The sequence below is a fragment of the Leptonychotes weddellii genome, chromosome 14 (assembly GCF_054177405.1).
Source record: "Leptonychotes weddellii isolate Sample4059 chromosome 14, ASM5417740v2, whole genome shotgun sequence".
Classification (NCBI taxonomy): domain Eukaryota; kingdom Metazoa; phylum Chordata; class Mammalia; order Carnivora; family Phocidae; genus Leptonychotes; species Leptonychotes weddellii.
The window spans coordinates 74,211,513-74,225,531 of record NC_138382.1 but is presented as its reverse complement, the minus strand read 5'-3'; the positions used below and the strand labels follow the sequence as shown (position 1 = coordinate 74,225,531).

General features: G+C 52.6%; 1 protein-coding gene across 2 annotated transcripts in view; it reads right to left on the bottom strand.

The window, feature by feature from the left end:
- TBC1D13 (TBC1 domain family member 13) overlaps window positions 1–13,236 on the bottom strand; it is an 18,520-nt gene extending 5,284 nt beyond the window's left edge. The window contains exons 1-9 of one of the 2 annotated variants that reach the window (XM_081803724.1): window positions 13,093–13,236; window positions 12,025–12,098; window positions 10,420–10,460; window positions 9,763–9,824; window positions 9,546–9,645; window positions 8,675–8,757; window positions 5,594–5,753; window positions 1,175–1,385; window positions 450–613 (exon numbers count right to left, since the gene is read on the bottom strand). In XM_081803724.1, the coding sequence (XP_081659850.1) occupies window positions 450–613; window positions 1,175–1,385; window positions 5,594–5,753; window positions 8,675–8,757; window positions 9,546–9,645; window positions 9,763–9,824; window positions 10,420–10,460; window positions 12,025–12,098; window positions 13,093–13,115 (918 nt within the window). In that variant the 5' untranslated portion in view covers window positions 13,116–13,236. The remainder of the gene's footprint in view (window positions 1–449; window positions 614–1,174; window positions 1,386–5,593; window positions 5,754–8,674; window positions 8,758–9,545; window positions 9,646–9,762; window positions 9,825–10,419; window positions 10,461–12,024; window positions 12,099–13,092) is intronic. The other variant, XM_081803725.1, reaches the window with a different exon arrangement.
- Between the last annotated feature and the right edge of the window lie 783 nt (window positions 13,237–14,019).

The window sequence follows — 14,019 nt, the reverse complement described above, 5'->3', positions numbered from 1 at the left end:
TCCTCGCCGAGCAGGGAGCCCGATGCGGGACTCGATCCCGGGACTCTGGGATCATGACCTGAGCCGAAGGCAGTCGCTTAACCAACTGAGCCACCCAGGCGCCCTCATTTTTCATTTTTAAAAATGACGCTCGTACTTTTTTCTCAGAGGACTGCTACCAGGCTCAAGTCATTCAGCGTATGGTGAACACCCCGCGCCGTGCCTGGCACATGACGGGCACCCTACCAACTTCCTCTTCACGCCCAGCCGGCTAAGCTCCCACGTCAATGGCTGCCTCAGTCTCCCAGCCACACCACAGAGCTTGGGCCAGCACTCCCCAGCGGGAGCGGCCACCTTCCACCCCCAGACTCATGCCAGACCTTGCCCTGGGCCTGGGGTGCTCAGGAGGCCCCCTGCCTGTGCCCCTTCCTGTCTGTCTGCCTTGGCCCAGGGGTCCTGGTGCTCCTCACCAGTTTCAGGTAGAGTTCCATGTCCTTGTCCTTCAAGGTAGAGTACACCTTTTCCATCTTGTAAGTGATACCACATTGTGAGTCATCCAGGCTCTTGATGAAGTTGTCCCGGATCTCAGCCATGAGGTTGGTGAAGCAGAAAAAGGTGTCTGCCTCGGCGTGCTCTGGGCGACAGGGGTAGGGGGAAGGCAGCTGCAAGGGAACTGATGCTCGTCCGAGTCCCACCCCATCTCTCACGAACGTGGTAGCTTCCCTCTTTACCTCTGAGCCTCTCTAGGCCACCCACCCTTCTGGTCAGGCTCAGGCCCTCCTCTCTCCTTGACCATGCTCCACCCCCAAACTAAGGACATCATGTCGTCTCATGTCTTCTGGCAACACTGTACTTTCGCTTAGCAACTATCACATGCTCTTCTGATGACATCTTTCCAATCATTATTTAATTCCTTGTCAATCATTCAGCTTCCTATATGTACATCTCATCTCCTCTACCACAATTTCAGTTACAAATACTGAGATCAGTAAGCTTCCCACATTCTAGAAAGCCTGAGCTGCAAAGGATCTCAGAGACCATCCAGGTCAACTCCTCACATCTGATGGAGGGGAGATGGAGGCCCAGAGAGGGGAAGTGAGTTGCACAGCCTGATAAGGCCCATTATCCTGGCTTTCCTTGGTCCATTTTTCTAGGGAGCCACATGAGGGATGTGGGCAGCCAAGAGCCCTTTTACCTTTCCACTCGCTGTTGGGGTCGGTGGCGAAGGTGTAATAGAGGGGCCCCACGATCTCATTCATGCCCTGCACGTAAGCGATGCCAGGGTTGAGCTTGGCGTAGATGAACAGGATGCGCTCCACCACCTCCCAATGGGCCTCGCAGCCGTTGGGCAGCACCTCATACTCATTCAGGGATGATGGCGCAGAGTTCTTGTGTGGGGAGCTCATCTGCGGGAGGAGAGGAGCCGGTAAGGTGGGTGGCATGACAGATAATGTGTTCTCACCAGAAATGTTTTGCCATTCAGCCTAGACTCAACTTCCAGCTTATGGGGAATACATAGCAAAGCGGAACGTGTCCAATACCATGAGGAGAAATGAGCAGACAAATCCACAGTGTGGGATATTCCACAAGACAGTTGGACTAAAGTCTAATTTATGGTGATAAAAGCTACAACAATGCTTACCTCTGAGGTGAGGGCGTACTGACTGGGAAGGGACATTAAGGAACATTCTGGATGATGGAAACGTTCAGTGTCTTGATTGGGTTGGCAGTTACAAGGTATATACGTAAGAAAAAGTTCATCCAGTTGTATACTTAAGATCTGTGCATTTTACTGCATGTAAGTTATACTTTATTTATTTTATTTTTTTTAAATTTTATTTCTTTATTTGAGAGAGAACGAAAGTAACCAGAGGGAGAGGGATCACAGAGGCAGAGGGAGAAGCAGACTCGCCGCTGAACAGAGAGCCCGATGCAGGGCTCGATCCCAGGACACTGAGATCATGACCTGAGCCGAAGGCAGACGCTTAACCGACTGAGCCCCCCAGGGGCCCCATACTTTACTTTTTTAAAAAACCTTTAAATAGGGGTGCCTGTGGGGCTCAGTTGGTTAACCATACAACTCTGGATTTCGGCTCAGGTCATGATCTCGGGGTCCTGGAGTCAAGCCCCGCATCGGCTGTGGGTCAGACTCCTGCTCAGCGGGGAGTCTGCTTGTCTCCTTCTCCTTCTGCCCCTCCCCGACTCGCTCACATGACGTGCTTGTGCTCTCTCTGAAATAAATAAATCAAAAACAAAAAAACCAAGAACAAACCTTTAAATATGTCAAAAACAGACAACTGGCCCAGACTCTTCAAAAAGTCAAATACTATGGTTGGGGGGAGAGTAGAGGCTGCCTCCAGATCAGAAGACTACAGAACATAACGTCCCAATGCAACACATACACCTTGACTGGGTCCTGGCTGGGAAGTCAAACAACAAAAATATTCTCAGCACCACGGAGGACATCTGATCATGGACTGGATATTGGGCGTTAGTATGGAATTATTGTTAATCTTCGTAGATGTGATGGTGGTGAGGAGGATGTCCTCATTCCCAGGAGACGCCTGCTGAAATACCTGGGGGTGAGGCTCAGGGCATGTGCAACTTACTCTATCTATAGAGAATATACCCACAAATCTGGCAAAAAGTTAACAACTGTTGAATTTAGGTGGAAAGTATATAGTTGGGCATTGTACTCTTCTTTCAACTTTTCTGAAAGTTTCAGATTCTCTTTTTTTTTTTAAGTTTTATTTATTTACGTCATCTCTACACCCAGTGAGGGGCTCGAATTCACAACCCTGAGATCAAGAGTCACATGCTCTACCAACTAAGCCAGCCAGGCGCCCCTCAGATTTTTCATTAAGAAAAAGTTGAGGGGGGAAGCCTGGGTGGCTCAGTCGGTTAAGCATCCAATTCTTGGTTTCAGCTCAGGTCATGATCTCAGGGTTGTGGGATCCAGCCCCGCATCAGGCTTCGTGCTAAGCAGGGAGTCTGCTTGAGATTCTCTTCCTCTTCCTCTGTATCTCCCCTGAACGCATGCACATACTCTCTGTCTCTCACTCTCTGTCTCTCTAAAATAAATCTTAAAAAAAAAAAAAAAAAGTTGGGAGATAAATATAAGAGGATCCCTGCTACAGCGGAGATCTTCATGCACCAGAGCCAAGGTCTCCAACAGGAGTGCCGGCAGAAGCCTCAGGGGCTCTGCAAAGAGTCAGGTGCCTGGGGTTCCCAGTGCGAGAGAGCTACAGGCCAACGGAGACAGGGACAGCGTATGCTGCCATCCGGGAACACAGGGTCCTGAAGACAAAGTCCGTCTCCGATCATATACACGTGTGTACACGTGCACTCACACACACATCACCAACATTTACTGAGAGCTTTCTAAGTGCAGGATGGTGCCCTACAAGAATTCCGCCATTAAATCCTCTGTACAATCTACAATATCTGCTCAACATTATTTTCAGGATGAGGAAACTGAGGCTCAGAAATGTTAGGTCACTCGGGGCGCCTGGGTGGCTCAGTCGGTGAAGCATCTGACTTTGGCTCAGGTCATGATCTCAGGGTTCTGAGAGTCTGCTGTTCCCTCTCCCTTTGCCCCTCCCCCTGCTCTGTGCTCTCTTTCTCGCTCACTCTCCCTCTCTCAAATAAATAAGAAAATCTTAAAAAAAAAAAGAATGTTAGGTCACTCATCAAGGCTCACATCACATGGTGGCACTAGGACTCGAACTCAGACTGGCTGACTTCAGAGCCTGAGGCCAAGACCTCAGAGAAGTGCTTTCCAGCCTTCCAAAAATCTGCAGAGTCACGACCTCATTTCATCCTCTTGGCAATTCAAAAGCCAGGAGAATAGAAATGATTATGCCCAGTTTATAGAAGAGGAGACAGAGGCCCAGAAAGGTGAGCTGGTATTACTGCCCCAAAGTCAGATGGGTGTTCAACTTGAACTGTCCAACCACAGGCCCCGAGGTCCAGGAATGAAGCCTCTGGTCAGGTTCTCTGCCACCAGGACCAGATCGAAACCAAGTGGCTAAGAGCTTGGCTCTCAGACCCCAATTACTATAGTGAAATGAATGAAGTCAGGTCCCCACCTTGCCCTGTAGCCAGGATATCAGCAGTAAAAGAGCTGCCCACAAAACCAAGCGTTCTGCGCCCTCCGGCCCACGCAACTCTGTCCTAGGCACAGGGCACCCTGGGATCAGCTGTAACTGCCTGTCACCCCTGTAGCAGAAAATGGCTGCTCTTCTAGAGACACAGAGACCTGATCACCATTCTACTTGGGGGGACAAAAGCTTCTGCAATATTATCTGTCACTAGCTTGTTGGAGATTACAGAGAAGGGTTTTTCCACTGTTGGAGGACAATGGAAAGTTTTGAGGAACAAGTTGGGAGTTCCACATACCAAAGCATAGGTGTAAATTAAGGAATAAGGTAATATGCTTCATCTGGCTAGAGGCAGCTTCTCAGAGTTACGGAATCTGCTAGAAGAATGGGATTCAAATGCTCAGCATGACTTGGCCAGCACAGGTCCCATCAGTTCTAGCTCCTGGGGCACCTGCCTGGCTCAGTCAGCAGGGCATGTGATTCTTGATCTCAGGGTTGTAAATTTGAGTACCGCACTGGGTGTAGAGATTCCTTAAAAAAATACAATCTTAAAAAAAAAAAATTCTAGGGCGCCTGGGTGGCTCAGTTGGTTAATCAACTGCCTTTGGCTCAGGTCATGATCCTGGAGTCCCAGGATCAAGTCCCGCATCGGGCTCCCTGCTCAGCAGGGAGTCTGCTTCTCCCTCTCCCGCTCCCCTCTCTTGTGCTCTGTCTCTAAAATAAATAAATAAAATCTTTAAAAAAAAAAAAAAAAAAATTCTAGCTCCTAAGTCCCTCAGCTCTACCCCCACCCCCCATTCTACCCTGGCCTTCACCTGCCTTTGCCTGGACAAGGCAGCTGCCTCCCAACCTCCATTCTACTCCCCGATCAACAGCCCCATAGGGACCACAGCAATTCTTTACGAAGGCAGACTCGAATCATGTTACTGGCCTGCCTAGAATGCTGCAAGGCTCCCAGCCCTCAGGACAAAGGCCCTGGGCAGCCTCACCACCACTGATCTTGCCAGCATCCTCCAAGAGCCCCGCCCCTAGCCAGGCTGGACCCCACTATTCCCTGAGCGCACCACGCTCTCTCCTGCCTGAAGCCTCCGCTATACCCTCCTCTCCGCCCGGAATGAGCTTTCCTCCTAGTTCTTGGACGCTCGGCTTAAACGTCACCTCCTCAGGGAAGTCTTCCTGGACACCCAGGCCCAATCAGCTCCCCACCACCATCACTGCTCCCACCACACTTTCCCATCAATGTGTAATTACTTTTTCAAGAGCCATCTCCTCTGCTGCTCCTTCACCACACAGCAGGGCCCTCCCCCAGCACCCCTTACACCCAGCTTTTGACACCTGACTTGCAGAAAGAGTCCCAGAGGCGGAACTGGCAGAACCATGTTACCCAAAGTTGCTGTGGGTAACTGCCAGGGCAGATGGTCCCAGGCCTGACGGCCAGTGGCCAGGGCTCCACGGGAAGCATGGAGGAAAAGGCTGTCGCGGGGAGTCCCTGGGGCCCCCAGGTTGGCTCTCACATTTGTGACCCCACTCCGGTTCCGGGCCACTGTCTGGGATTTCAGTGTTGTCTGTTCCACCCGCTTCCGAAGGGTCTCAAACTCATTCTGGGGGTCCAGGATAAGGAGGCAGGGGTACTCGGTGGCTCTCTGGAAGAAAGATATGTCTGGGCACAACCTCCTGTCAAGAGGGAAGAGGGGAGAGTTCTGTTACTCAGGGTGGAGGTTTGGGAAATTCCATCAGCACCCTACTGCAGAGTGTGCTCCAGTATCCCAAAAGGCATTTTTTCTGTGTTTTTTAAAAAAATAACATTTTATTTTTAGAAGTTTAGTTTTTAAAGAGCAATACACTGGGGCGCCTGGGTGGCTCAGTCATTAAGCGTCTGCCTTTGGCTCAGGTCATGATCCCAGGGTCCTGGGATCGAGCCCCGCGTCGGGCTCCCTGCTCAGCGGGGAGCCTGCTTCTCCCCCTCCCACTCTCCCTGCTTGTGTTCCCTCTCTCGCTGTGTCTCTGTCAAATAAACAAAATCTTTAAAAAAAAAAAAGAGCAATACGCTTATTATATATGTATACGCACACATACACACACACATGCAAAAATATACCCATATTCTTATGTGTTATCCGCAAATAGATATACACATAAATTTTTTAAGTGTCCTTATGATCTTATAATCCAACTCTTCTCTTAAACCACAAACATCTCTCCACGTCAAAAATATTTATCTAGGGATGCCTCGGTGACTCGGTCAGTTAAGTGTTTGCCTTCAGTTCAGGTCGTGATCCCAGGGTCCTGGGATCTAGTCCCACATCAGGCTCCTTGCTAATCGGGGAGCCTGCATCTTCCTCTGCCTGCCACTCCCCCTGCTTGTGCGTGCATGCACCCATGCGCTCTCTAACAAATAAATAAAATCTTTTTTTTTTAAGATTTTATTTATTTATTTGACAGAGAGAGATATAGCGGGAGAGGGAACACAAGCAGGGGGAGTGGGAGAGGGAGAAGCAGGCTTCCCGCCGAGCAGGGAGCCCGATGCGGGGCTCGATCCCAGGACCCTGGGATCATGACCTGAGCCGAAGGCAGTCGCTTAACGACTGAGCCACCCAGGCACCAAATAAATAAAATCTTTAAAAAATTACCTAATATGCACAGGTGTTCAATGTAGTATGGTTTGAAATGGCCACACTGCATATTGTACAACAGGACAGCACATACAGCTGACACAGGAAGATGTCCAAGACAGAAGGAGAGGAAAAATCAAGGTGGGAGACAGTTTCTAGAACGTGACTGAGTTGGTTTGGTTTGGTTTCCGGTCTGAGGTATAACTGAGGTGTAACCAGGGTGAGTTTAAGGCGCCAAGCTTCTCTCGTGTACGTACGGCAGCGGAGACATGTTCTCCAGACTTCTTACACAGAGCACATTGCCAACTTGCCCTCCAGAAACACTGGGCAATGTGCTGCCATCGCTACCAGCATGAGGCAGAACCTGTTTCTCCAGAACCAGGTTCAAGACATGGTTCTTGACTCCCAACTGTTTTTTTTTTTTTTTTAAAGATTTTATTTATTTATTTGAGAGAGAGAGAATGAGAGAGAGCACATGAGAGGGGGGAGGGCCAGAGGGAGAAGCAGACTCCCCGCCGAGCAGGGAGCTCGATGCGGGACTCGATCCCGGGACTCCAGGATCATGACCTGAGCCGGAGGCAGTCGCTTAACCAACTGAGCCACCCAGGCGCCCCTTGACTCCCAACTGTTAAGATGCCTTGTGGACAGAGGCTGCCCCAACAACAGCCTGAGAACGCAGGGGACAAGCCCTTCTGCATCGTGGCTGAGCGGCGCTGGGCTGGGTGCCCACGGGGGCCTTCTGAAGATGGGCCTGGGCAAAATGAGCAGAGACGGAGCAGCACCCAGGGTGGCGAGGGCCTGGGGACACAGCTAACACCCGCTGAAGGCGGAACTAAAACCAGGAAAACAGACTGCAGAACCCTGGCTCCAACCACTCAGCCCCACTGCAGACAAGCTCCCTTCCAGCTCCTCACGCGGCCTTGTGGGAGATCCCGCCCGCTGCCAGACCCGCCAACCCCACACGACAGCACAAGCGTGTTTCCGCATTTCTCTGCCAAGTGGAAAAGCATACCCACATACACACTGTAGCTCACAACTTTTCAAAAAACACACATCTGACCCTGTCACTCCTATGCTTAAAACCTTTGCACGACTGCACCATGTCCTTAGGATCAAGTCCAAGGTCCAACCCCTGCCTCCCTGTAGTGTGGCTTCAAGCACACTGGCCTCCACACTGCTCCTCGAACGTGCTTCCGTGGGCTGTCCAGGGCCTTCCTGCAGGCAGCTGCCCCCAACCACGACCTTTCCCTCCCTCTTTCCCCAAGGCCTCCCACTCCTGAGACCTCACCCAAGGCTTCCCCCAAAGTCTTTTTTTTTTTTTTCTAAGATTTTATTTATTTATTTGACAAAAAGACAGACAGAGAAAGCACAAGTAGGCAGAGCGGCAGGCAGAGGGAGAGGGAGAAGCAGGCTCCCGGCTGAGCAGGGAGCCTGATGCAGGGCTCGATCCCAGGACCCTGGGATCATGACCTGAGCCGAAGGCAGATGCTTAACCAACGGAGCCACCCAGGCGTCCCGGCTTCCCCCAGAGTCTTAAAGCACCCTGAACTCTCCCCTCAGAGCATTTACCACAGATACTAATTACTCGGAAGATCTGTCTTGCTGAACGACGGTCTTCCCGTCCTCCCCACCAGGTTCTAAGCTCCTAAGAGGGACCATGTCTGTCGACTCCATGCTCAACCCGGAGCTTGGCACGGAGCCTGCCGTATAGTAGGGCCTCAGTATCTGCTCCAGGAATGGTCAGATGAACCCATACACGCCTGGGGCACCAATGCCACTGAGGCAGGGAGGAAAGAGCGTCAGGCACTCGCCTCGCTTGCCAGCCCCATTCACAGGCCGACATCGCTGGGGCCTGGACCCACCTACTGGATGACCCACCAGTTCCTCAAACACCCACCTGTGGGCGTGGGCCGGAAAGCACAGGACTGGGAAACTCCCCAACAGTCCCATGGGCCAGCCCCTGACCCCCAGGGCCCCACTTACCGGACGTCTTTGTCGATCTGCAGCAGCACCTCGTTGTCCTTGAAGTACGTGTTCCACCGGCTGTCAGGGTTGGGGTTGAGCGGCTGTGGGGAGAGAGTCAGCTGCTCTGTCCCAGGTCCGACTAGGACGTCAGGGGGCAGACCCCAGTCTGGGGGCCTGGGCAGAGGCCCTGCTGAGGCTCTGAGACAGCCTGTGAGCTATGCGGGGAGCCTCCCACGTCACGTCCAAACTCCAAGCGGAGCCCCGCAGTCTGCTCTGACGACATCCCTGCTGGCCAGGGAGCGTCCCTTCCATCTGCGGCTGCCGCTCTCCCACACCGCCCATACCAGGTGCTGCTCAACGCTTGCTGAGTGAATGCTCGTTGTATCACTAGGTCTCTTCGAATCTGATTCACCAACGCTCTGAATCGCTGATCCTAATCCTCAGAGCATGGGCCTGGGTCCATCCATCCCCACCTCCTGCCCACGGGGAGGGGCTCGGTATTTGAGGAGAGAATGAGGCTTCCTCCAGGCCACAGGAAGACAGTCTATTCTCACTCCTGCCCTGCTCTGACTTTCTTCAGCTATAAAACCAAAACCTTCCCCGGGGAACGGAGGTGAGGAGGAAAGGAGACAGAGCCCACACAGAGGACCAGGCTCAGTGCTACGCACACACTCAGAGCCCCAGCTATGACTTACATTCCTGACTGGGTCCGGGGCCTGGGAAACAGAAGGGAGAGACAACAGCCTTCACGGGCCAAGCAGCCCGACGCAGAAAGGAGGGGACCCAGATTGGCTACACCTGTCCTCTGGGGTTGGGGGGACCTGCCAGCTCCAAAGCCTGCACCCCTCCCTACTCTGCAGCCTCAGTCCCTGCGGCCACCCTTACTCACATGGTCCTCAAAGGTTACATCCTCCCTGGACACACCCATGTTGGCCTTGGCAATGCCAGGCTGGATAATCATTTCCCTCAGGAACTGAGAATATAGCTCCCTGTGGAAGAGAAGAGGAGAGACGGATGATCCCAAAGGTCCCATCCAGGAAGACTGGATCAGAGAAGTAACAACAGGAGGCAAGACCTATTGTCATCCCCCTTTCTCATGGTCTCACCTCTGCTTGGCCAGGATGGAGGTCCATGAGGCTCTTTCCAAGGGGAGGTAGTTCAAGAGAATCTGCACAGAGGGAGAGGAACAAAGCTCTGGCGACTCTCCAGTTCAACCCCAGACAGTAGACGGAGGCTGACCAGCCTCAAGGAAAACGTCTAATAAAGCCCAGAGAAGACCAGATGGGCTGAAACCCACGAATGGAGGCGTGGGCTAGGGGTAGCCTCCCCGTTGCTCTCCATTGCCTCCCTCCTCCTTTACCCCAAACCAGCCCTTTCCACTGCTTTTCTTCACACCGACACTTCCAAATGATAATAAAACCTGGTGCTCAAAGAGGCTGGAAACCCAGACACTGGGCTTTGGCTCCCACCTCAGCTAAAAGCCATGGATAGAGCATGGCCTTTTTTTTGGTCCCATGAAGCATCACTTCCGCTGCACTGTATGGACCAGGAAGAAGAGGTCTTCACTGGCACTACAAAGCATTCCATCCCCAAGGCGATCCTGGAGGGAACGCCAAGAAGAACAGAAAACCCACAACTTCCCAGAAAAGTTTCCGCGAATAAGCAAGGAAAGGCGCAGAACAAGAAGGGGCCGGGGTGGGGGCAGCCCATGCAGGAACCCAAGGACTCTTGTCAGAGCAGACGCCCCAGCCCAGCACACCCACCTTCCAGCAGAGGCACCGCAGTCCGCCCTCACAGGGGATGCCTGTGGACACAGCAGGCAAGAGTCACGCCCCAGGCCAGAGCCCCCGGACCCCCCAGGCCTCCACCTCAGAGCCAGTTGGCAGGGAATGGAGTGGGCAAGAAGTACTTCTTCAAGGATCATTTTCTGTCAGAAAGATGACTGGACTGGATGCTAATCCTGTGTATTTCTCCCTATGACCCCTGCCTCCAGCCCAGAGCTCCCTGTGTGTGGAATGTTCTTTTGAGGATAACACCTTCTCATTCCTCAGAGCAGCATTTACCCACCACCACCTCTTCCCAGTCAAAGTCAGATCTCTTGTTACAAACCATAATGGTTCCGTGACTTCTCCTTCATAGTGTCCATCACAGTCGGGGGACTGTTTAACATAGTTTGTGTATATATTTAACATCTGTAACCTCGACCACTGGGTAAGCCCCAGAAAGACAAGAGCCATATGTGTCTTATAGTCCCTGTCCCCAGCACGGGGCACAGCACACAGAAGGCTTACCATAGATATTTGTGGAACATAAGTTAAGCTATAAATGGTAAGTGCTTGGTGCCTAATGGACACTACTTCACTTAATCCTCATTAGAACTCTAGTAAATAGGAAAGATTAGCATTGTTGTCCTCATCTTACAAATAAAGAAACCTACCTATAATGACAGAGCACTCAAGGAGTCAAACACAGGTCTGTCTTAACTCTACAGCCCAAACTCAACCACTCCCCCGGAATGGCTCCCCCGAGGCCTGGTAGATTCTTCAAATACACATCCCATGACCCCTCAAGGTCTTCGGGGTCTAATACCACTCCTGAACAAAAAAACAAACTCCTCCTGCAATACTGTCAGGAAGCTCGCTAAAGCAGCTGTTGCTCTAGGACCCCGAATACCGCGATCAGGAGCGAATGCCCCCACCTCAGAATCTGTATGGGGAGGAGAAGAGCAACTCAAGAATTCCTTGCTGACAAAGTCACAAGGACCGAGCAGTTAACAAGAACCTGCACACAACACCTTAGGGTGTTTTAAAATACCTTAGGGTATTTTAAAAGAGAAGCAAAAATCTCTGTGCAGGAAGGGTAACCAGGCCGGGGAGGGCAAAGTCAAACATTGCTGAAGTTCAGCTCCTAGAGTCAGGGTCTCAAGGCCTTCACAAAAGTTCACAATCGCCTGAGTCAGCTTTGATCCCCAAGCCTGGGAGAGAACCAGGAACTGCTCCGCAGCTAACCAAATTCTACAACACAGGAAGTTTGCTGAGGAGTGAGGAAGACACTGCAGCGGCCCCAGGCTCAAGTCTCCTCCTGCTCCAGCTTCCCGCGTTCAGCCCTCTCCAGTTACTCTCGGCAAGCGGCAAGCAGCAAGCACCACTTAAACGCCAGGAAACATCCAGGGTCCACAGGCATGCCCTTGGTGGTCAGGGTTGTCAAGGGTTGTTTCAGAGTCAGAGAATCTGGAGAAGGCCCCAGGAGGCAGCCTGGCCCCCAGAACTGACCAGGTGTGGCCTTGGGTACCTTCCCCTCCATTCTAACCACACACAATGTTGCTCTAGGGAAACCCTGAACCCGGAGAGCTGCCGCTTACCACTTACCACTAAAACTGAGTTCCCGAAGCTTTTCCAAGGCGATGGTGGGCTCCTTCAGGACATCGTGGAAATCTGCAATCCTAGAAGGCGGGATGGGGAGGCAAGTGAAGCACACCCAAACCCCACCGTGACAGACTTTGTGATCACTCCTGAAGCCCAAAGCTCTCATATCACCAGTCTTCAACTTGTTCCCCCCCATCCCTTCAGGACAGAAAAAGAGCAAAGCTCAGTCAAGGTCCTGGCCAAAGGCATCTTTGTGGGAACGACAGAACTACAGATCACTTGTTCCTCCAAACCCAGAAACATAATATATTCTTGTCTAGAGGTTCTCAAATGAACATCATGAAATTAAACACATTTCTAATATTTAGTGAGCTAGCATTTCTTGAGCACTTCCTGCTGGCCAGACCCAGCCCACAGGGCCACTATCTGAACTCAAGGAACCCTAAGAACCAGGAGTAACATGATCCCTAGACAACGGGCCTGTGTAATTGGCACGCAGCTCTCCAGGCTCAAAAATAAAACCATTAGAAAACCTCTGGTCTCACCCGCAGGCAAGGACAAAAGGTTTAAAGAACAAGTCGTGGAGGAAAACTGAAGAGTGAGCAAAATTTGGCCGGTGCTGCGGGATTTGGCCTGGGGGAGGGGAGATTGGAGAATCCAGGTTCTCCAACTTGCCTTGTAAGAAACGGGCCAGGGGGACGGGAAGCATTTGGAGGGGAGGGTACTGGGGCAGAGGATTAACAGGGGAGACAAAAACGGGGGGTGTGGGGGATGGGGAGCTGGGGAACAGGGCATCGAGGCCCTGGATGAGGAAGACCCGAGGGCAAGAGGGAAACCCGGGGTCCAGGATGAGGGAGAGAGGGATGGGGTGACACCGGGAAGCAAAAGAGGTGCCTCCGCTCCGTGCCCTCTCTGGCCCACAGGCAATGAGGTTGGAAAGTGGGCGCCCGAGACCCTCTACCGGGAGGAGGGGGTCCCCGACTCCTGGCCGCACCTGCGCCCCCCTCTGCAAGGCAGAGGGGGCGGCCTGACGAGGACTGGTGTGGCTGGGTCGGCCCCCGCGGCCCTTACCTGCTCTTGTGCAGACTCGACATGGTGTTGACTTCCGGATCCCCCCGCTGCCTCCGCCGCCTCCACGGCCGCCACCGCCCCCTAGGGAAGCGGGGCTCTCCGCAAAGGCCTCCGACCGGAAACGCAGCCTCCGACGCGCGCGTTCCGTCTCGCCCCGCCCCCTCGGCCGGGCCCCGCCCCACTCACGTGCCGCCCCTCCCCCACAGCCGCGGTCGAGCCCGGAGGGTGCGGGGAGCACGCCCCTGCCCCTGCCACCGCCCCCACCGGCCCACGGGCCCCGCCTCCCAAGTTAAGGACGAGCAGACCGTGTGCCCGAAGCCTATTTTTTGCGCTTCCCTGGGCCTCAGTTTCCATCTATGCCGTATACCTGTCACCCTGTCCTCTTCCTTACCCGGCCCTCGCCGGCGATAAACTGTGGCGTCATTGTTTCGGAAATGTGGACCTTCCCTGCTAAACTATACAGGCCTCCAGGCGGGTCTTTTCACTGCTGAGTCCTCGACGCCTAAGACAGTGCCCACACCGAGCAGATGGCTCCATAACTGTGTTTCAGTAACTATCGGATGGACGAGCAGGACTATAGTTCAGTGTTTCCTTGGCTTTTGGAGTTGATGAACATGAAATTTACCGTATCAGAACAATAGAAAAAGAAAGCCAAGATTTCAGGATCCTTCCTGAGAAAAGACAGTTGGCAGCCTCACAATGATTTTCTCTACACATATGTGTTCATATGTGCATAATTGTCTTTTTTTTTTCTTAATTTATCCACTGATGGGTGAAAACCTTGTCCCTGGACTGGGAAACCTCAAACCCACCCTCCAGCTCTCGGGACTTCTCCGCTCCACGAGGCCCGCGCACAGATCTGTCCCTTTATTTGCCAGTCCCACGAATCCTGCTCCCACTTGTGTGCTAGATACTGAGCTAAATGTT